The sequence below is a fragment of the Oncorhynchus kisutch genome, linkage group LG14 (assembly GCF_002021735.2).
Source record: "Oncorhynchus kisutch isolate 150728-3 linkage group LG14, Okis_V2, whole genome shotgun sequence".
In the NCBI taxonomy this organism is placed as follows: domain Eukaryota; kingdom Metazoa; phylum Chordata; class Actinopteri; order Salmoniformes; family Salmonidae; genus Oncorhynchus; species Oncorhynchus kisutch.
This window is the reverse complement of record NC_034187.2, coordinates 71,087,776-71,111,450: the sequence shown is the minus strand read 5'-3', so window position 1 is coordinate 71,111,450 and position 23,675 is coordinate 71,087,776. Positions and strand designations below refer to the sequence as shown.

Sequence of the window (23,675 nt, the reverse complement as noted above, 5' to 3'; positions counted from 1 at the left end):
CAGCATAAGTCAGAGAGAAGCAGTCTGGGTTCTCCACAAAGCTGGAGGGATAGGCAGTCGTCCACGGCAGTCAAAGACGATGTGCTCAACGGCAAGAACAGCAACGGCTTCGGGGTCAAATCCCTGGAGCAGCATATGGCCAACCTCACCTTCCTGGAGAGCAAGTAGTCCAGTCCAGCGACCTTTGATCCCTAACCTGTATCACCTATCAGAGTTGGAGCGTACCATTGTCGACCACCAGGGGGCGACATACATGAAACGTCACTCACGCAGGCATAATGGCAGTGCACCCACCACTCACACGTGCCTCTGTCAGTGTAATCAGCCCATTTGCTTTGTGGTGTAACTGTTACCTGTAGCACATCTCTGCCAAATACAGCAGATGTATGAACAAATATTTAAAAAAATATGCTGTAATGAAATCCATCGCCAGTGCATGATGCCATCACCTGACAGGTCTTTGAATCTCCTTTTATCAATCCCTGTGATTTGGGCTGTTAAACCAGCTTTCTGATTGCCTGATCCCAGATCAGGTTTGGCTGTCTTATCAACTCCTATGGCCATTGTCATGAGGAGTTGGCAGGACAGCCCAAACAGATCTGGTAACAGACCAGTTTCTCTCACTGTTGTACGCCAACCAAATCCCATCATGGTTTAGTAATTATTGAGTGAAATCAATGCTCTCACTTTGATGCCAAATAAGAGAGTAAATGGATGGTTTAATCAGGGTATTATGACACTTGGCTTGCTAATAGACTGAAACATAAGGCTCTTATTATTGCTCCATTTCAGCAGAGGCGGAGACAATATTGAATCACATTCAGTGTTTGTGGTATACTGTTTTATGCATTTTTCAGAAGACATGTAAAAGATTGCTGGCCTAGCGCATGAGTCAAATCAACTGTGGTTTTGTAGCTGTTCCTTATGAAGTGTACTTGTAATTAAGGTTATGTCCCAAATGGCACCCTATTCAGTGCACTACTTTTGACCAGCGCCCATAGGTCTCTGGTCAAAAGTAGTGCACCTAGTTTCGCCAAATATTTTGGCCCGCGACCCCATTTTGGTCAGAATTTTGAAAAAATGTATGTAATCAATGTCTGTTTACTTTATTAATTGGGGCAATGACAGTATTACAAATCAGTCTGACACTACTTTTGACAGTATTTCAATCTAAAGTATGGTTTGAAGTGACTGAAATGAATCTTCTGTCTAGAGAAGAACATCATGTTATTTTCCCCCCTGATTTAGTGCCTGTTCTAATTAGTCCTGTGTGGCTTGTGGGCATTGTAGGTGTTCCTGAGAGTCTTATCTTTCAGTGATGGGGTCATAATATTTTATAGCTTAAACCATTCAAAAAGACTGAGCCACATTTGTAGGAAGAAAACAGAAGCATTATTATAACTGCATCTAGTGGCTACCGGAAGTTACTGATGTGACCCCTGTTCTATGAACCAAGCTCAATTTATTTTCTTTTTTTCCAGTTTCTCTCATGACCCCTAGTTTGGAAAACACTGGAAAAGGGTGTCATTTGGGATGCAGGCTAAGACTGTGTATTATTATGGTACTTGAAGCACAGATATATACAGGTAACTGCCAAAATAAAGGAAACACTTGAGTAAAAGACAGATACAAACTCTGTTGAAAGCAGGTGCCTCCACACAGGTGTGGTTCCTGAGTTAATAAAGTAATTAACTTCCCATCATGCTTAGGGTCATGTATAAAAACACCCAGTTGCCCAGTATTTTGCCTACCATGACTAGAAGAGATATGTGACTTTGAAAGAGGGGTCTCAAAGGAGCACAGGGGGTTTAAAGTGTGTGTGTGTCTCACACCCTTTAAAGCTGACAAGGTACAAATCTGTCGTTCTGCCCCTGAACAGGCAGTTAACCCACTGTTCCTAGGCCGTCATTGAAAATAAGAATTAGTTCTTAACTGACTTGCCTAGTTAAATAAAGGTTAAAAAAATATATATATATTTTAAATTCACCAGATCTCCACCCAATTGAACCCTTATGGGAGATTTTGGAGTGACACTACCATTAACAAAACACAAAATTATGGAATTTCTATTGGAGGGATGCGACACCATTCCTCCACTAGAAATTCCATAATTGTGTGTTTTGTTAATGATAGTGTCGCTCCAGACACTTGTAGAATCTATGCCAAGGTGAATTGAAGCTGTTTTGGCGGCTCGTGGTGGCCCATTAAGACACTGTTGGCGTTTCCTTTATTTTGGAAGTTACCTGTAGCTATAGCCACTGAGGTGACGATTCTGGTACTACTAAACCTGAATGGTTAGTGTGAAGACTGCATAACCATATAAAGCTTTAGAGTTGATTGTGTATGGCTGTAGCTAATGTTATCTTCTGTTGAGTAAAGAACCCACAGATGTGCAGAAACAGATGTACTTTTAGACCATCTATCATTTTGACAGTTGAATGATTGATAAACAGAACACAAATCTAAATAAACATTATTTTTCTTAAAACAGGTTTGATTGTGTCATTTATTAAGGTATGTACAGTAAACATAAAAATACATATTTTTCTAACAGAACAAAAACATGGGCTTGTTTGGTACATAGTCACTTAATAACTGACATAATGGAAATATCTTCCTCCTTTGAAAATAAATGTCACGTTCCATCAACGATCATATTAAAGAGCAAAACATTTTTAAAAAGGTATCTCATAAAACTTAACTGGCTCTGAATTTCTTCGTGTTACATCAAAGCAAACCAAACAGTATTTGCCCTGGACTGCCTACAGGTAAGGTAGAGGCTAGAGAACTTAAAGGCACAGTGCATTACCTCCAGCACCCCAGATATCTGCACTGTCATCCACCACAGGCACAAGTCCATATCTGGACAGGGGCATGCACTATGCTGTGATGTAAGTACCTAGCTCTGGCTGGGCCTGAGACGAGGGACCCCCTCCAACAGAGCTGCCACAGGAAAGGTCACTCCAGCTGGGCTGAGGAGAGTGTGAGGAGTCCCTGTGACCTCATTCCTCAGCATGGCTCTGGCTCTGGCTCCGGCTGTGGCTCTGGCTGGGTGCTTTTGGTCCGTTTAGAGACAACGCTCTCGTACTCCTCTCTGCTAAGGAGACCATTAGTGACCGTCTTGCTCTCCTCTATTTTAGGGAGGATGACCGCAATGTATCCCTCAGTGGAAGGCTGGTCAAATACACATGAAAGACAGGTAGGACAGTTAGCCATGTTAATGGTAATGTGATTTACCATCTCAATGGGGTATATGTAAATGGGGAACATTAGATTGACCAAAAATGTATTTTAACTGGTATGAAGCTTATGGAAATGTTTCTCACCTTTCCCAGTAAAAGTTCTGGTCTTTCAAGAATATCCTCATTGACCTCCAATAGCCGACCCCTTATGCAGCTGAAAAGATTAACCAGGATTATATTTCAGGCTAATTTAAAAAGATCTTAGAGTAGTGAATGGCACTAACCATAAAGGGTAGATTATCTGCAGAGGTGAAAATCATAATACAAGAGCAGCAAAGGTTGTAATCACCTGTAAATGGTGTACTCCACACCATCTGTACATGTTATTCTACACAAAGGAGCGAACTCTGTGAGGAACTGTCCTCCCTGGAAATGAAGAAGACACGTGTTAGTTTGACCATCACAAGTCACAAAATCAAAGGATGTCAATACCACAGTATATGTAATAGTAGTGTAAAATATAATAATAGTCCTAATATGCCAGAGTATCCTTACGGCAGGTAGCCTCGCCGTTACGAGCTTTGGGCCAGTAACCGAAAGGTCTCTAGTTCAAATCCTGATGCAGACTAGGTGAAAAGTATGTACCCTTGCTCAAGGCACTTCACCCTAATTTCTTCTGTAAGTTGCAGAGTGTCTGCTAAATGACTAAAATGTAATAATATACATCTAAACGTGAGTAAAACATTTAAACGTGTCAACCCTCGCAAGGCTGCAGGCCCAGACAGCATCCCCAGCCACGCCCTCAGAGCATGCGCAGACCAGCTGGCTGGTGTGTTTACAGACATATTCAATCAATCCCTATCCCAGTCTGTTGTTCCCACATGCTTCAAGAGGGCCACCATTGTTCCTGTTCCCAAGAAAGCTAAGGTAACTGAGCTAAACGACTACCGCCCCGTAGCACTCACTTCCGTCATCATGAAGTGCTTTGAGAGACTAGTCAAGGACCATATCACCTCCACCCTACCTGACACCCTAGACCCACTCCAATTTGCTTACCGCCCAAATAGGTCCACAGACGATGCAATCTCAACCACACTGCCCTAACCCATCTGGACAAGAGGCATACCTATGTGAGAATGCTGTTCACCGACTACAGCTCGGCATTTAACACCATAGTACCCTCCAAGCTCGTCATCAAGCTCGAGACCCTGGGTCTCAACCCCGCCCTGTGCAACTGGGTACTGGACTTCCTGACGGGCCGCCCCCAGGTGGTGAGGGTAGGCAACAACATCTCCACCCCGCTGATCCTCAACACTGGGGCCCCACAAGGGTGCGTTCTGAGCCCTCTCCTGTACTCCCTGTTCACCCACGACTGCGTGGCCACGCACGCCTCCAACTCAATCATCAAGTTTGCGGACGACACAACAGTGGTAGGCTTGATTACCAACAACGACGAGGCGGCCTACAGGGAGGAGGTGAGGGCCCTCGGAGTGTGGTGTCAGGAAAATAACCTCACACTCAACGTCAACAAAACTAAGGAGATGATTGTGGACTTCAGGAAACAGCAGAGGGAACACCCCCCTATCCTCATCGATGGAACAGTAGTGGAGAGGGTAGCAAGTTTTAAGTTCCTCTGCATACACATCACAGACAAACTGAATTGGTCCACCCACACAGACAGCATCGTGAAGAAGGCGCAGCAGCGCCTCTTCAACCTAAGGAGGCTGAAGAAATTCGGCTTGTCACCAAAAGCACTCACAAACTTCTACAAATGCACAATCGAGAGCATCCTGGCGGGCTGTATCACCGCCTGGTACGGCAACTGCTCCGCCCACAACCGTAAGGCTCTCCAGAGGGTAGTGAAGTCTGCACAACGCATCACCGGGGGCAAACTACCTGCCCTCTAGGACACCTACACCACCCGATGTTACAGGAAGGCCATAAAGATCATCAAGGACAACAACCACCCGAGCCACTGCCTGTTCACCCCGCTATCATCCAGAAGGCGAGGTCAGTACAGGTGCATCAAAGCTGGGACCGAGAGACTGAAAAACAGCTTCTATCTCAAGGCCATCAGACTGTTAAACAGCCACCACTAACATTGAGTGGCTGCTGCCAACACACTGACTCAACTCCAGCCACTTTAATAATGGGAATTGATGGGAAATTATGTAAAATATATCACTAGCCACTTTAAACAATGCTACCTAATATGTTTACATACCCTACATTATTCATCTCATATGTATACGTATATACTGTACTCTATATCATCTACTGCATCTTTATGTAATACATGTATCACTAGCCACTTTAACTATGCCACTTTGTTTACATACTCATCTCATATGTATATACTGTACTCGATACCATCCACTGTATCTTGCCTATGCCGCTCTGTACCATCACTCATTCATATATCTTTATGTACATATTCTTTCTCCCTTTACACTTGTGTCTATAAGGTAGTAGTTTTGGAATTGTTAGTTAGATTACTTGTTGGTTATTACTGCATTGTCGGAACTAGAAGCACAAGCATTTCGCTACACTCGCATTAACATCTGCTAACCATGTGTATGTGACAAATAACATTTGATTTGACTATATTAACAACAACAAAACATCACTTCAGTTTTAGCAGTACATACCAATGATTTGTTTTGACGCCACCACACCTCCAACTTGGCACTCCCACACCATTGTAAAAAATATTTAACTATAGAAGACATTTACTAATGTCTACATTTGTTTTTAGTAGTGCTGATCGATTAATTGAAAAGTAGGTTCATTAATTTGAATTCTATTTTTTTATGTGAGCTCAATGCTCACATTTCAGTTTCTCAAGAGATAAATCAGATCCAGCCTGAACTGTGAGATGTCCTAGGGAGTTGTAGTTTCCAACAGGCCAATATTAACGCACATAACTTGGTAATTAACTACAATACCCATAATCCACTGTGCATCTACTTTTTCCGGCCTGCTACATTAGGTTAGTGTGCTGCAGCCTGGAGAGCAGAATGGCAATTGTGAGGGGATATAGAGAGCAGCTGTTGCTTCGCAAGGCACCTCTACCTGAAAATACATGATCTAAGTGAATGACAGTTGGTATTCATCAGCAGTCATAAAAGTATGCCTTATTACCTTTGAAGAACTACAAAAATTGTGATTTTGTCAGGCAGCAGCTCTATAGAGATGAGATGATGACTTTGAATTAAATAATAAAGTTATAAAATAAAAAATAAATAGCCTACATTTTAATGAAATATAGAGGACTACTTTTCTGAAGAGTGCCAATATGGCCAACCCATTGATTCAAAGCCTCTCCATGGCCAAAACACAGCATCTTCAAAACCAGGATTTATAAACATTGGTACATACTCTCTTTGACTTTCCAGACACTCTGTTATGCAGGCGACTGCAGCCAGCGCTGATCTGATAGTTGATGCTCTTGATTGACCTCCCGTTCTGAAGGATAGGGTGACTCTCTGCCAGGGTGATGACACAGATTCTGTCAAAAGAGATCCACATGAACACATTAGCGCCATGTTTAAATTTACAGAAAATAAACAATGTTGTCTGTGGAGGTAGCAAAGCAAATTGTTGATTAGCTTTGGGACAACATCGGGAGTGTTGTATCCCAAAGTAACGCGTTGATGAGCTGCAGTTTTGTTTATGAGCTGCACATTGGCAATTTTAAGTAGGAAATGAACACATTATCTTAGCCAGCAAACCTGTTTGAATGCTGAAGAACGCACTGGTCTTCACAATCCTTGCCCTTGATATCTAAGAACAAAGAAGAATACATCGTTCGTTACAACTTTATTCATTCATTAAAAAAATACGCCAGTGGTCCGCAACCATGGACAAGGAGGGATACGGATTTGAGGTTTTTGGGACCAGCCAGTTCTTAAAGAAATTAGTCAACTGCAAATTCTATGAAAATACATCGCAAAAGCTGTCAGGCTAGCTACCATACCCAAAGCCAAAACACACGTGTTGGTCTCATGTCGACACCCAGTGTCAGTGGTGAACACTGGTTACGTTAGCTAAAATATGTCTAGTTAGCTAATAAGTTACCTGTTTTATACCATCGAGTGTAATACCGATCGATGACAGAGGGTGCCTTATTATGCTCCATGTCTTCCATTGATACAAGTACTAAAGGGCATTAGCTAGCTAGCTAAATAAAATACAAATGTTTGACAGATAAATGTACAAATGCTTCGATTTCGTGACGGAGTGTAAACACTGTTACACACTTCGGGTCCGTCCCTTTCAAAAATCCGGAAGACTTTCAAATTGAAATTTCAAACGTTCCGAGAACCTTTTAATCAGTTATGAAATTACTTGATGTCAAACAAATATTTATATATACCCAGGGTTGGGTAGGTTGCTTTCTAAATGTAATCCGTTACAATTACTAGTTACCTGTCCAAAACTGTAGTCAGTAAAGTAACTTTGGGATCCCCAAACTCGGTAACGTAATCGGATTACTTTCAGTTACTTTTAGATTACTTTCCCTGTAAAATGCATTAGAAGACAAAAAATAATATTACCAAATGAACGACATCTATTGTAGAATAAGTAAATGTTAGAGTGTACATAGCTTGTCATAAACGTATGTTGCATTTTACTTTATGGTTATGTAGGCTTCTTCTAAGTAATCTTTTTTTACTACAGATATTAATATGATTTGGCTATATCTTTACATTAAAAACCAAACTCGGTCAGATTTCCATGAATTACAATTAATGTATTACCCCTTTATATTCAAGAATAGCACTTGGAAATATGGAAATATAGATTAGCCAAATTGTAATTAGCCTACTCTGTTGTTTATGATTTAGATTTTGTTGATTGGGGTCATTGTTTCGAGAAATACTGCTCTTATAGAATGGCATGCTTTGAGCACTACCGAAAAGTGCTATTTGCATGTGAAACATGTATGCCATAGTCTGCATCTGCTATAGGCCTATTGTTTATATTGTTTGTTGGTGACACTTTGAATACTCAATCATTTACAGAAATGTGTCTATAAAAAGGGTGCGAGTTTGAGGATGTGTCCGTTAAGGCTTATGGACTTACGTGTTTGAATCAGCACGAATTAGAATGAGCAATAAAAGCCCCACAGTATGGAGAACAATACCACGGAGGAGTTGGGAGAACCTCTGTCAAAATTTTATTCCAAAGGATGGGATCTGCACTATGCAGCTGTTGCGAGAGCGCATTTTTCACTGGCTGTCTACTGGTTGCAAAAACAATGCTAGATAGGCAGTTTAAACTTGTTAAATTCAACCATTATTGGGTTAAAATACTCATATAGCCTACATTTGTGAACAGCCATCCACAACAACCACAATCTGTAAGGCGTAAATAGCTAAATGAGAGAGCAGCAGTGTGATTCACCTCAATGCACTATGTAGACATCAAATAAAATTGTATTCGTCACATGCGCCAAATACTAGGGGTTACACCTTACAGTGAAATACTTACTTACTACTGTAGCCCCTAACCAACAATGCAGTTTAAAAAATACTGATAACAATAAGAAATAAAAGTAACACCTACGTAATTGAAGAGCAGCAGTAAAACACCAATAGTGAGATTATATACAGGGGGGTACTGGTACAAGTCAATGTCCGGGGGCACCGGTTAATTGGGGTAATACAGTGCCCAATTTTTCAGTTTTTGATTGGTTAAAAAAGTTTGAAATATCCAATAAATGTCGTTTCACTTCATGATTGTGTCCCACTTGTTGTTGATTCTTCACAAAAAAATACAGTTTTATATCTTTATGTTTGAAGCCTGAAATGTGGCAAAAGGTCGCAAAGTTCAAGGGGGCCGAATACTTTCGCAAGGCACTGTATGTACATGTAGGTAGAGTACTTAAAGTGACTATGCATATATGATAACAACAGAGAGTAGCAGCAGTGTAAAAGGGGGGGGGGGGCAATGAAAATAGTCTGGGTAGCCATTTGATTAGGTGTTCAGGAGTCTTATGGCTTGGGTGTAGAAGCTGTTTAGAAGCCTCTTGGACCTAGACTTGGCGCTCCGGTACCGCTTGCCGTGCTGTTGCAGAGAGAACAGTTTTAAACTAGGGTGGCTGGAGTCTTTGACCATTTTTAGGGCCTTCCTCTGACACCGCCTGGTATAGAGGTCCTGGATGGCAGGAAGCTTGGCCCCAGTGTTGTACTGGGCCATTCGCACTACCCTCTGTAGTGCCCCTGAGGGGCCCCTGTGTTCAGAATCAGCATGGCGGATGTGTTTTTACCTACGCTTACCACATGGGGTCGGCCCGTCAGGAAGTCCAGGATCCAGTTGCACAGAGAGGTGTTTAGTCCCAGGGTCCTTAGCTTATTGATAAGTTTTGAGGGCACTATGGTGTTGAACGCTGAGCTGTAGTCAATGAATAGCATTCTCACATAGGTGTTCCTTTTGTCCAGGTGGGAAAGGGCAGTGTGGAGTGCAATAGATATCAGTAAGTGATATCCGTATCGCCTGTAGTCTACACCACTGCTGTCCTCCTTACCTCCAAGTGTTTATTGAAGTTGGATAATCTTTGGATACTGACAGCAGTCGCACCATTGGAAGACATGGCTTGGACTGTAGCCTACAAAAGCCTATTCCTGCTCTTTTCCCGCAATCCATCAAACTATTTTGGTATGTTATCATAGTGGTCTCTGACTTGCGGCCAGACTTGCTCAGGCTGAACAAATGTAAACTTTTTTCAATGCTGATTTTGATTTTTTTGAGAAGACAGAAAAGTGTCAAATAATTTGTTTGCAAAAATTGTTTTTTGATTTAAAAGTAATCCTAAAGGTTTGATTACAATATTTTTGCTGGTAAGTAATGGATTAGAGTTACAGTTTTTTTTGTAATCTGTTACATGTAACTGATTACATGTAATCTGTTACTTCCCATATATACCCTAGCTCAGTGGTTCCCAAACTTTTTATAGTTCCATACCCCTTCAAACATTCAACCTCTAGCTGCGTATCCCCTCTAGCACCAGGGTCAGCTGTATCCCCTCTAGCACCAGGGTCAGCGCACTCTCAAATGTTTGTTTTTTTGCCATCATTGTAAGCCTGCCACACACACACACTATACAATACATTTATGAAACATAAGAATGAGTGTGAGTTTTTGTCACAACCCGGCCCGTGACAAGTGACAAACCAGGGCACAAATAATAATATAATAATAATCAATAAGTTTGCTCTTTATCTAACCATCTTACATATAAAACCTTATTTGTTAATTGAAAATTGTGAATTAATGATAAGGGTGTGCTTGAAAGGATGCACATAACTCTGCAATGTTGGGTTGTATTGGATAGAGTATCAGTCTTAAATTATTTTCCACACACTGTCTGTGCCTGTATTTAGTTTTCATGCTAGTGAGGGCCGAGAAACCACTCTCACATAGGTAAGTGGTTGCAAAGGGCATCAGTGTCTTAACAGCGCGATTTGCCAAGGCAGGATACTCTGAGCGCAGCCCAATTCAGAAATCTGTCAGTGGCTTCTGATTAAATTACATTTTCCCAGAACTACTTGTTGCAATTTCGATGAGGTTCTCTTGTTTTCTCTCGCCTGAGTAGCCTCGTTTCACTGCCAAAAATCAAATCAAATCATCTGTGGCGTCGGGAGCAACTGCTTGCACGCGCGTTACCCCTCCACTATGTCTCCCTGTTATGGCTTTTGCGCCATCAGTACAGATACCAACATGAGCAGCAGCTACGTTTGGCTACATACAGAACGTTAGTGAAATGTTAATTATTTGACAAGGCTACCTGTATTTGACATTGTGTTGTTATCTCGCTGAACACTAGATTTTGTTTATGGCAGTGAAACAAGGATACTCAGGCGAGAAAAAAACCACACCCAAATGTGTAGCCCCGTTGGAAAATATAAATGGACTGTTTGAAAATGTGAAGGAAAAAAAAGTTTAAAAAAGAAAAAAAAAGACATATATAAAAATGTTTTTGAATCACATTTTTATTTGGCGTATCTCCAACGGCATTGCCAGTTTGGGAATAACTGCCCTAGATGACTAACAGGGGAGCTGTTTTGAAGCCACTGCGCTCCCATCTTGGCACTCCCCCACCGTTGTAAAAAATATTTAGGAAGTTATGGAAATGCATTTATTAATATCTACATTTGTTTTTGCCACTTTTATTCTATTACAGACACTTAAATGCATACTTTTAAATCATATTATATGAGCTAAACATACAAATATCTGATTTTTTTTCCCTTAAAGTATATATTTTTTAAAGTTCTAATTTTACAGTCCCCACTACAACAAAAACATACTTAAATGTAATTTTGTCCTTGAAACATTTAATTCAAATATTGTACAATTCCATTCATTCCTATGGAGGACTGCTTTTTCTGGGGAGAGCCAATATGGCTCTCCAGGGTTTATTTACATACATCATTGATGTCAACAGGTGTTATCTTGATGTTACCTGCTATAATCTTAAAGATCGACTGCCCCTTAAAAGCAACTTCTCGTTTTGAAATCAGCCTATGTGGCATTGAAATGCGTCAGAAACATTTATTCTACTGTCAAAATTGACTACAACGTGTAAATGGGATAATTTTGGTCATAAAGTCAGTCTCATCAAAAACTGAGATTTGCGAGATGATAGGAAAAAATAGTATGTCACGGAATGAAGGGTAGGCTACCATAACAGGTCATTGGGTTGGGTTTACTTCCAATCCTGCCCACAAGCCCACCGATGTACATGGGACAATATTTTTAAATGTCAATAGCTCCAAATTTCAATGACTTAAAAAATCTCAAACCAACTATAAATGGCAGAAATTCATCTACAAATATTGAAAGCATTAAATAAGACAACTAACAGATTTGCAACATGAAAATATTGTCCCATTTACATCTCCACTGGGATTCTCTGCCTCTAACCCTATTACAGGGGCTGAGTCACTGGCTTACTGGTGCTCTTCCATGTCGTCCCTAGGAGGGGTGCGTCACCTGAGTGGGTTGAGTCACTGACTTGGTCTTCCTGTCTGGGTTGGCGACCCGCTATGGTTGTGCCGTGGCTTTGTGGGCTATACTCGGCCTTGTCTCAGGATGGTAAGTTGGTGGTTGAAGATATGCCTATAGTGGTGTGGGGGCTGTGCTTTGCCAAAGTGGGTGGGGTTATATCCTGCCTCTTTTGGCCCTGTCCGGGGGCCAGGGCCAAACAGTGGATGGGGCCACAGTGTCTCCTGACCCCTCCTGTCTCAGCCTCCAGTATTTATGCTGCAGTAGTTTATGTGTCGGGGGGCTAGGGTCAGTTTGTTATATCTGGAGTTTTTCTTCTGTCTCATCCAGTGTCCTGTGTGAATTTAAGTATGCTCTCTCTAATTCTCTCTTTCTCTCTCTCAGAGAACCTGAGCCCTAGGACCATGCCTCAGGACTACCTGGCATGATGATTCCTTGCTGTCCCCAGTCCACCTGGCAGTGCTGCTGCTCCAGTTTCAACTGTTCTGCCTGCGGCTATGGAACCCTGACCTGTTCACCGGACATGCTACCTGTCCCAGACCTGCTGCGATAGAGATACTCTGAATGATCGGCTATGAAAAGCCAACTGACATTTAATCCTGAGGTGCACCCTCGACAACGACTGTGATTATTATTATTTGACCATGCTGGTCATTTAAGAACATTTGGCCATGTTCTGTTATAATCTCCACCCGGCACAGCCAGAAGAGGGCTGGCCATCCCTCATAGCCTGGTTCCTCTCTAGGTTTCTTCCTAGGTTTTGGCCTTTCTAGGGAGTTTTTCCTAGCCACCGTGCTTCTACACCTGCATTGCTTGCTGTTTGGGGTTTTAGGCTGAGTTTCTGTACAGCACTTTGAGATATCAGCTGATGTAAGAAGGGCTTTATAAATACATTTGATTTGCATTGTGTAATTTATTGATGGTCCCTAACTAGCCCCAGAGACAGGCTATTAAAGTTTCAAACCAATTTTGCCACAGTCGCACACCAGCCAGCTGAAGCTAATTGGTGAAAGAAGTTGGCTAGCAACAGCCTGGGCGACTTCAAGACACAAGACCTGGTTGGACTGTTTCAAGTTTTCTAGAAGGGTGAGTGACTGTAGCTGTGTGCTGTTTTTGGCAGAGTGAATGTATAAACGCTTGCCACGTGCGAACACACACAAGAGACACCCACAGCGACCCTGGGAGCTTTGTGTTCGAATTGACCTAAAAAAGGGAAACAGACCGTGGAATTCAAGCAAACCGAACACAGACCACCTCTCAAGATTAACCGAACGCACTAAATTCATAAAAATTACCTGAAAGGGACCGTGTGAAAACACCCTTAGGTTCGATGTTGCTGCAGTGCAGTTTCCTACATGATCCCTCAAACAAGCTGTCAGTTTCTCATGCCCTTCAAGCTCAACTTGATGTGATTGCTAATGAATCCAACCCCTAAAACTGGGTTAAATCCAAAATGCACCTATACAGGTGTTTCATCAATGAATAAATTCCTCCACAATCAACACTTCCCAATAGTTATCACATCAGTGGCTATTACATAATATATTTCAACATATATCTACAACTTTTTCTTCACTTCTTCCCTAGGGAAGGCTGATGCAGAGAATCTTAGCAGAGGGTAAAACTGCTGACTCTATTTCAAATCTCCATCAGTATTCTCCTGAGAAGATACAGTATAGAACAACCTTTTAAAACTTCCAAGGTCCATCCATTTTACATCATGATAAATGAGGATGCCAGATCCCACATGGACAGTTAGGTAATTAAGGTTTTGCAATTTCACCTCTTTTCTTAAATCAATGTCAAGCTCTTTAGAATGTTCTATCTGAACGAACACTCACACTTTTCTAATTTTCTGGTCAAGTTTTCTGTACATTCAGCTGGTTTTGTTGTAGAGTAGGTCTACTGTGTAATAGCCCACATAGGCACCCAGCCGTTTGATTGACGTTTGTGCAACCCCTGACCTCTCTCCTCCAGCAAAGTGTGCTTGGATAATTATTGTGACTTTTACTCTCTGTTATAATGCCACTAGATGTCACTGTAGTACAACCTTGGAGAGGTTAGTTCATGGCAAATACATCAGGGTAACACAAGCCATACACATGCTAGTTAATGGCAGTCTCTACAGTTGTAATTGATGATTCATCCCGGCTGATCTTCCTGATCAGGCTCCTACTGAATGATGTGTTTTGCTCTGATTCTGTTAACGGTATTACAATAAAAATGTTGGATCTCAATCTGTTTTATTTCCTGGAAGTTCTTATCAATACCAATAAAACTTTTTATACTCAGCTTTAATGTTTCTTCTAAGGGGGGTGGGACAGAGGGACCATGGGAATGTTTCCCCTTCCTGACTTTGAGAAATGGAGATTCCAGCCATATCGGACGTGGCTGTTTGGCTATGTGGAGCATTTGGAGGGAACAGTTGTTTTTTTCTTGCACAAGGCAGCTTAAATGAAATGTACTCACTTTGGCCATGAGAGAGAGAGGGGGGGGGTGGAGAATAGACAGAGAGGAAGAGAGGTACAGTACATATAGTTTTTCCATGTATCGGCTAACAGGAAACTGGCTGAAAAGTGCCTACTAATACACTTTTCCATTACTCTTCCCTGTGGTAGTGTGTAGTCTGTAATTTATTCATAAAAAAATACAAAACTGCAGCTGAGACAGTGGACATAAATATAAATAATGCATTGGATCTGGTTTAAAAAACAAAAAATTGTTAAATCCAAAGACTGAAATACTACAATACTTCCCTCCAAGTCTCCTAGTCTGGGTTGGTGTTACAGAAATAGGACTGTATTTAGTCTCTGTGAGAGGATGATGATGCTCGTCTCTCGACTGGCTGTAAGTCAATTGCTCAACAAGGTGTTTTACAAAGACATCTGTCACTACAGGAACAACGATTATTGTCTTCGAGTGCTCTGTGGAAGTGCTTAGGTCATAGAGAATCCTGTATTGAGAAGGCATAGTTTAGTCACCTCTTACATTCGCACTGTCTAGGGGGACGATGGTGATGAAGCCACAGCCTGACAAAAGTTCCTGAACGGATTGAGTTGCTTAGTTTTACACACTGAAAAATATGTTGAAGTGCGTGTGTTTGTTATCCTAAATGGCAGGTGCCGACATGGTGCTTGGAGCATTGGAGAATTCCTGAGACATCTCAGCACATGCACACACACACACACACACATTTATATACACCGACAGTACAAAACATTAGGAAAACCTGCTCTTTCCATGACAGACTGACCATGTAAATCCAGGTGAAAGCTATGATCCCTTATTGATGTCACTTGTTAAATCCACTTCCATCACTGTAGGGGAGGGGAGGAGACAGGTTAAATAAGAATGTTTAAGCCTTGAGACAATTGAGACGTGCATTGTGTATGTGTGCCATTCAGAGGGTGAAAGGGCAAGATAACATTTTTAAGTGCCTTTGAACGGGGTATGGTATTAGGTGCCAGGTGCACCGGTTTGTGTCAAGAACTGCAACATTGATGCGTTTTTGACATTCAAAAGTTTCCCATTTGTATCAAGAATGGTCCACCACCCAAAGGACATCCAGCCAACTTGACAAAACTGTGGGAAGCATTGGAGTCAACATGGGCCGGCACCCCCGTAGAACGCTTTCAACACCTTGTAGAGTCCATGTCCCGACAAATTGAGGTCAAACGGGGGTGTAACTCAATATTAGGAAGGGGTTCATAATGTTTTGTACACTCAGTGTATATAGTTCCTTCGGAAAGTATTCTGACCCCTTGAATTTGTTCACATTTTGTCACGTTACATCCTTATTCTAAAGTTGATCAAATAAAATAAATCCTCACCAGTCTACACACAATACCCCATAATGAAAAAGAGATAACAGGTTTTTCGACATTTTAGCTCATTTATAAAAAATATAATACAGAAATACCTTATTTACATAAATATTCAGATACTTTGCTTTGAGACTCGAAATTGAGCTCAGGTGCATCCTGTTTCCATTGATCATCCTTGCGATGTTTCTACAACTTGATTGGAGTCTACCTGTGGTAAATTCAATTGATTGGACATGATTTGGAAAGGCACACATCTGTCTATATAAGGTCTCACAGTTGACAGTGCATGCCAGAACAAAAACCAAGCCATGAGGTCGAAGGAATTGTCCATAGATCTCCAAGACAGGATTGTGCCGAGGCACAGATCGGGGGAAGGGTACCAAAACATTTCTGCAGCATTGAAGGTCCCCAAGAACACGGTGGCCTCCATCATTCTTAAATAGAAGAAGTTTGGAACCACCAAGACTCTTCCTAGAGATGGCCACCCGGAAAAACTGAGCAATCAAGGGAAAGGGCCTTGGTCAGGGAGGTGACCAAGAACACGAGGGTCACTCTGACAGAGCTCTATCCGCGTGAAGTTTGCCAAAAGGCACCTAAAGACTCGCAGACCTGAGGAAACCAACATTCAACTCTTTGGCCTGAATGCCAATAGTCACATCTGGAGGAAACCTGGCACCATCCCTACGGTGAAACATGGTGGTGTTTTTCAGCGGCAGGGACTGGGAGACTGGTCAGGATCGAAGGATAGATGAACGGAGCAAAGTACAGAGATATCCCTGATGAAAACCTGCTCCAGAGCGCTCAGGACCTCAGACTGGGGTGAAGGTTCACCTTCCAACAAGACAACAATCCTAAGCCAAGCCAACACAGGAATGGCTTCGGGACAAGTCTCTGAATGTCCTGGAGTGGACCAGCCAGAGCCCGGACTTGAACCTGACCTAACATCTAAGGAGAGACGGGAAAATGGCTATGCAGCAATGCTCCCCATCCAAGCTGACCGAGCTTGAGAGGATCTGCAGAGTAGATTAATGAGGTAAAAAAAACAATTGCTCCCGAGTGGCGCAGCAGTCTAAGGCACTGCATCTCAGTGCCAGAGGCGTCACTACCCTGACCTGTTCACTGGACGTGCTACCTTGTCCCGGACCTGCTGTTTTCGGATCTCTCTGTCTACTGCACCTGCTGTCTCTAACTCTGAATGCTCGGCTATGTAAAGCCAACTGACATTTACTCATGAGGTGCTGACCTGTTGGACCCTCTACAACCACTGTGATTATTATTATTTGACCCTGCTAATCATCTATGAACATTTGAACATATTGGCCATGTTCTGTAAAAATCTCAACCCAGCACAGCCAGAAGAGGACTGGCCACCCCTCAGAGCCTGGTTCCTCTCTAGGTTTCTTCCTAGGTTCCTGCCTTTCTAGGGAGTTTTTCCTAGCCACCTTGCTTTTACATCTGCATTGCTTGCTGTTTGGGGTTTTAGGCTGGGTTTCTGTACAGCACTTTGTGACATTGGCTGATGTAAAAAGGGCTTAGTGTGATTATCATTTGTTTACAACAGGATAATGACCCAACACACCTCCAGGCTGTGTAAGGGCTATTTGACCAAGAAGGAGAGTGATGGAGTGCTGCATCAGATGACCTGGACTCCAGAATCACCCAACCTCAACCCAATTGACATGGTTTGGAATGAGTTGGACTGCAGAGTGAAGAAAAAGCAGCCAACAAGTGCTCAGCATTTGTGTGAACTACTTCAAGACTGTTGGAAAAGCATTCCAGGTGAAGCTGGTTGAGAGAATGCCAAGAGTGTGCAAAGCTATTAAGGCAAAGGGTGGCTACTTTGAAGAATCTCAAATATAAATATATTTGGATTTGTTTAACACTTTTTTGGTTACTACATGATTCTATGTGTTATTTCATTTGTTATTTCATATTAAAAATAAAGAAAAACCTTTGAATGAGTAGGTGTGTCCAAACTATTGACTGGTACTGTAACGATTGTTTCTCTGACGAGGAGGAGTAGTAGGAAGGATCGGAGGACCAATGCGCAGCGTGGTACGTGTTCATATTGCTTACTTTTAATAGAACACTGAAAAGTACAAAATAACAACGAGAATAAATGAAACAAACAAACCAGTCCCGTGTGGAACAAACACTGACACGGAAAATAATCACCCACAACTCAAAAGTGAAACCAGGCTACTAAGTATGGTTCTCAATCAGGGACAATGATTGACAGCTGCCTCTGATTGAGAACCATACAAGGCCAAACACAGAAATCCCAAATTATAGAAAAAGGAACATAGACTGCCCACCCCAACTCACGCCCTGAACATACTAAAACAAAGACAAAACAAAGGAACTAAGGTCAGAACGTGACCGGTACTATATACATTTACACACACACCAATCACTCAAATGTGTAATCGACTGATGATAATGATGATGATGATGATGAGTTGAAACCTCAAGTGGCTGCAGCTGCAGACTTGCAGCAGCCGGCAAGGCTTCTTCCTCTAGCTCCACGTCAGCTACTGTTGCAACATGGTTGTCTCCTTGTTTGCCTCGCTCCCTAGATGGAGTGACATTCCCTGGCTCTTTATAAGCCAGCCAGTACTCTAGTGTACATACCTCATACACCCAGCTAAACATTTGCCTGATAAGGGATCAGCAGAGCTTTATCATCAAGGGAACAGAGTACAGTTTCTGTGGTTGTCAAGTTTTAATGTAACGTGCACAAGTACAGTGAAATGCCTTTCTCGCAAGCTCTAAGTCCAACAATGCAGTAATCAATATGATGATCATAACCGGCTGGTCGCAGAGTCTTATCACGGTCTGGTTAATTCAATAAAGCTGCTCAGTGGAAAACAATCCTTTCCTAATCTTAGTCAGTAATCATCTGAAATATGGTTAAGATCAGAAGTCTCTGAGGAGTTATTTGCAAGTAGAAGACCTGTCGCCCGGTCATCAGGCACTGATTTGATCAATTTATTATTGTTATTTTATTTATTTTTCTATTCTTTTCCAGGCAAGGCAATTGAGAACTGCTGGAACATAAAGTCAATTGTTGGACTTCTAAGTGTTTGATATGGCTGGTCTGTCCCTGCTTGTTGTACTATACATAAATAACAATCATTATCTTGAAAGGTCAACATTCCGAAGTTCTAGACCCCCACACATTCTTTGAAACCTGAGAAAATTGATTTTTCGTCCTTCCAGAAGAACAACTCAGTTTTTTATTGGCTTTTCTTGTTGGAAAAGAGAGACGCCTGCATATAGACTCTATCAAAAGGACAATATAGTTACTATGCTGAAGTGCACGTTCAAAGTTAAGAGCCACTTTATTCACTTGAATATTTCAGTTAAAGATTTTGGATTATTTCATGTTGGCAGCTGCACATCTCTGTGGATGTAGGAGCTTATTCCATTATGTAGAGTTATTCCATTACGTAGAGTTATTCCATTACATAGAGTTATTCCATTACGTAGAGTTATTCCATTACGTAGAGTTATTCCATTACGTAGAGTTATTCCATTACGTAGAGTTATTCCATTACGTAGAGTTATTCCATTACGTAGAGTTATTCCATTACGTTGAGTTACGGGAAGACAGCATTTGATCACCAAAAGATTGTTATTCCCAGATGGGAAAATCCACTATTGAGAGAATCCAGGATATTTCTTTCCTCTTTCAACAATATTTATACTAAATGCTCAAATTGATGTGGTGCCGGTATTATAAAATGATGCGTTAATACCGGTCTAGGCCGTTCAAGCACCACTCTCTCTTTCATGGACCTTATTTCTGGATCCTCTCCAAAGGAACACCTGAAACAAGTTGCTACCAACCATGGTTGCCTGGGGCACCAAGAACAACCATGGGGAATTGTCATATTGTATTTGGGTTGATAGAAAGGAACATATTAAACATTCTCACTGCCAGCTAGAGGTTCCACTTTACATTCCACAAGTCAAGATGTTATACTAAGTAGATTGATAGACCACTCATATCTCAGGAATGGATTCAACCTCAGTTCTCACAACCATAAGCACTTATGTGAATGATTGGGCACGTCTGTTAAGTCCAGTTCCCATGAAAACATACGGTATAAAATGAGAATGACTACATGACTACATTGCTCACACAATGAAGTTGGAGATTGTCTCATATGATTGAGGTTGGTGGTTGGTTGTAGAGATGTGTCCGTGTCAATGTTGTATTGGCTCAGTGTGTGCTCAGACCATGTGGAAACATTATGGGGCCATTAGGGTTCTGATCTCTGGGTTGATTAAGCTCCAAACAAACCAGATCAAGAATGTCTCTCTCTGATGACATCACAGGAGGAAAGCACAACTGAAGTGTGAACAAACAAGCCACACTTCGCTCTTGTTCTGTTGTCAGTGTCACAAAAATACACTATATATACAACAGTATGTGGGCACCCCTTCAAATGAGTGGATTCTTCAATTCCAGCCACAACTGTTGCTGACAGGTGTACAAAATTGAGCACACAGCCATGCAATCTCCATAGACAAACATTGGCAGTAGAATGGCCTCACTGAAGAGCTCAGTGACTTTCAACATAGCACCTTCATGGGATGCCACCTTTCCAACAGATTTCTGCCCAGCTAGAGCTGCCCTGGTCAACTGGAAGTGCTGTTATTGTGAAGTGGAAAAGTCTAGGAGCAACAACGGCTCAGCCGCAAAGTGGTAGGCCACACAAGCTCACAGAATGGCACCGACGAGTGCTGAAGCGCAAGTTCCAAACTTCCTCTAGAAGCAACGACAGCACAATAACTTTTCGTCGGGAGCTTCTTGAAATGGGTTTCCATGGCCCGAGCAGCCGCACACAAGCCTAAGATCACCATGCGCACTGCCAAGCGTTGGCTGGAGTGATGTAAATCTCGCCGCCATTGGACTCTGGAGCAGTGGAAACGCATTCTCTGGAGTGACGAATTCCGCTTCACCATCTGGCAGTCCGACGGACAAATCTGGGTTAGGAGGATGCCAGGGAAACACTACCTGCCCCAATGCATAGTGGCAACTGTAAAGTTTGGTGGAGGAGGAATAATGATCTGGGGCTGTTTTTCATGGTTTTGGCTAGGCCCCTTAGTTCCACTGAAGGGAAATCTTAATGCTCAAATCATATCAAAGTTTATTTGTCACATGCGCCGCTACAGCATACAATGACATTCTAGATGATTCTGTGCTTCCAACTTTGTGGCAACAGTTTGGGGAAGGCCCTTTCCTGTTTCAGCATGGAAAAGCAAGGTCCATACAGAAATGGTTTGTTGAGATCGGTGTGGAAGAACTTGACTGGCCTGCACAGAGCCAGAACCTCAACCCCATCAAACAACTTTGGGATGAATTGGAATTCCGACTGCGAGCCAGGCCTAATCTCCAAACATCAGTGCCCGATCTCACTAATGCTCTTATGGTTGAATGGAATCAATTCCCCGCAGCAATGTTCCAACATCTAGTGGAAAGCCTAGCCAAAGTCATAGCTGCAATGGGGATGTCAGGACCTCTAGGAGTAGTGGGTGTGGAGTCAGGCGCAGAGAGCAGAGGGTTTAGGACAATCGTATTTATTCCGGTACAGAAACAGTCACGCCAAAAACACCAGGCGCAACAACTGACCGGCCCAAAAACAGGACCCAAACAGTCCGGAGAAAATACGATAAAAATGCACATCCACAAAATGAACAGAGAAACAAGCCCGCACAAAAGCAGGTGGGTATAACCGGCTTAAATAGCCCTAACCAAAACCCTAACAAGAAACAGGTGTAACCAATAAGACAAAACTAACAGAAAAGGAAAAGGGGATCGGTGGCAGCTAGTAGACCGGTGACGACGACCGCCGAGCGCCCCCCGAACAGGAAGAGGAGCCACCTTCGGTGGGAGTCGTGACAGGGGGGACCAACTCCATATTATTGACATGATTTTGGACTGAGATGTGCAACGAGCAGGTGTCCACATACTTCTGGTCATGTAGTGTATGTTCCACTATCAAAAGTGCATTTTCCTGAAAATGACAGTGTGACTCGTTCACACATCAGACAGCAGCATGAGACAGCTGCCACATGTCTCTGTTGACCAGAGCCATGTATCTAAATCTATGGCTCTGTTGATGACCTTAAAACAGATAATTACACATCTATTGTGACAGAAAAAGCCAAAAACCAAGTGCTTCTGTGTGTGATGCTACAAAAGCTCTAGTCGTGTTAGTACTCATTCTAGAATCTAGAGCAGGGCTCTGCAACCCTGCAGGTTTTCACTCCAACCCCAATTGTAACTAACCTGATTAAGTTTATCAACCAGCTATTATTAGAATCAGGAGCGCTAGATTAGGGTTGGAGCGAAAACCTACAGGACGATTTCTTTCCAGGAACAGGATATGGGTTAACCTACAGGACGGCTTCTCTACAGAAACAGGGTTAGAGTTAACCTACAGGATGGTAGCTCTCTAGGAACAGGGTTGGAGTTAACCTACAGGATGGTAGCTCTCTAGGAACAGGGTTGGAGTTAACCTACATGATGGTAGCTCTCTAGGAACAGGGTTGGAGTTAACCTACATGATGGTAGCTCTCTAGGAACAGGGTTGGAGTTAACCTACAGGATGGTAGCTCTCTAGGAACAGGGTTGGAGTTAACCTACAGGATGGTAGCTCTCTAGGAACAGGGTTGGAGTTAACCTACATGATGGTAGCTCTCTAGGAACAGGGTTGGAGTTAACCTACAGGATGGTAGCTCTCTAGGAACAGGGTTGGAGTTAAAACATACAGGACAGTAGCTCTCCAGGAACAGGGTGGAAAGCCCTGGTCTAAAGACTTTCTCTAAAGTTTGGTGGAAACCTGGTTACCAGTTTTTATAGAATGGGAACCCCAGTCTGATAGTTCAAGATAAACCATAAATTGGGGACTTTTCCTCTGTCCTGTTCTGTATCACCTCTATCCTCCTCTGTCCTGTTCTGTATCCCCTCTATCCTCCTCTGTCCTGGTCTGTATCTCCTATATCCTCCTCTGTTCTGTATCACCTCTATCCTCCTCTGTCCTGGTCTGTATCCCCTCTATCCTCCTCTGGTCTGTATCTCCTCTATCCTCCTCTGTCCTGGCCTGTGTCCCCTATAGCCTCCTCTGTCCTGGTCTGTATCTCCTATATCCTCCTCTGGTCTGTAGCTCCTCTATCCTCCTCTGGTCTGTATTCTATCTATCCTCCTCTGTCCTGGTCTGTATCCTCTCTATCCTCCTCTGGTCTGTATCACCTCTATCCTCCTCTGTCCTGGTCTGTAACCCCTCTATCCTCCTCTGTCCTGGTCTGTGTCCCCTCTATCCTCCTCTGTCCTGGTCTGTATCCCCTCTATCCTCCTCTGTCCTGGTCTGTGTCCCCTCTATCCTCCTCTGTCCTGGTCTGGATCCCCTCTATCCTCCTCTGTCCTGGTCTGTAACCCCTCTATCCTCCTCTGTCCTGGTCTGTATCCCCTCTATCCTCCTCTGTCCTGTTCTGTATCACCTCTATCCTCCTCTGTCCTGGTCTGTAACCCCTCTATCCTCCTCTGTCCTGGTCTGTGTCCCCTCTATCCTCCTCTGTCCTGGTCTGTATCCCCTCTATCCTCCTCTGTCCTGGTCTGTAACCCCTCTATCCTCCTCTGTCCTGGTCTGTG

General features: G+C 42.7%; 2 protein-coding genes across 5 annotated transcripts in view; one reads left to right on the top strand and one right to left on the bottom strand.

Annotated features, from left to right (window-relative positions):
• Window positions 1–2,488, top strand: part of LOC109903401 (catenin (cadherin-associated protein), alpha-like 1) — a 149,961-nt gene extending 147,473 nt beyond the window's left edge. For all 4 annotated transcript variants that reach the window (XM_031788878.1, XM_031788881.1, XM_031788879.1 and 1 more), the window contains exon 19: window positions 4–2,488. In XM_031788878.1, coding sequence (XP_031644738.1) covers window positions 4–168 — 165 coding nt within the window. In that variant the 3' untranslated portion in view covers window positions 169–2,488. The remainder of the gene's footprint in view (window positions 1–3) is intronic.
• On the bottom strand, window positions 2,477–7,461 carry abitram (actin binding transcription modulator). Its single transcript, XM_020501848.2, has 6 exons — window positions 7,260–7,461; window positions 6,914–6,965; window positions 6,561–6,690; window positions 3,532–3,608; window positions 3,327–3,396; window positions 2,477–3,174 (listed from the first exon to the last, which is right to left on the bottom strand). Exons 1-6 carry the CDS (start codon window positions 7,327–7,329, stop codon window positions 3,010–3,012), a joined length of 564 nt encoding a protein of 187 aa, XP_020357437.1. The 5' UTR covers window positions 7,330–7,461; the 3' UTR covers window positions 2,477–3,009.
• Window positions 7,462–23,675: the final 16,214 nt, after the last annotated feature.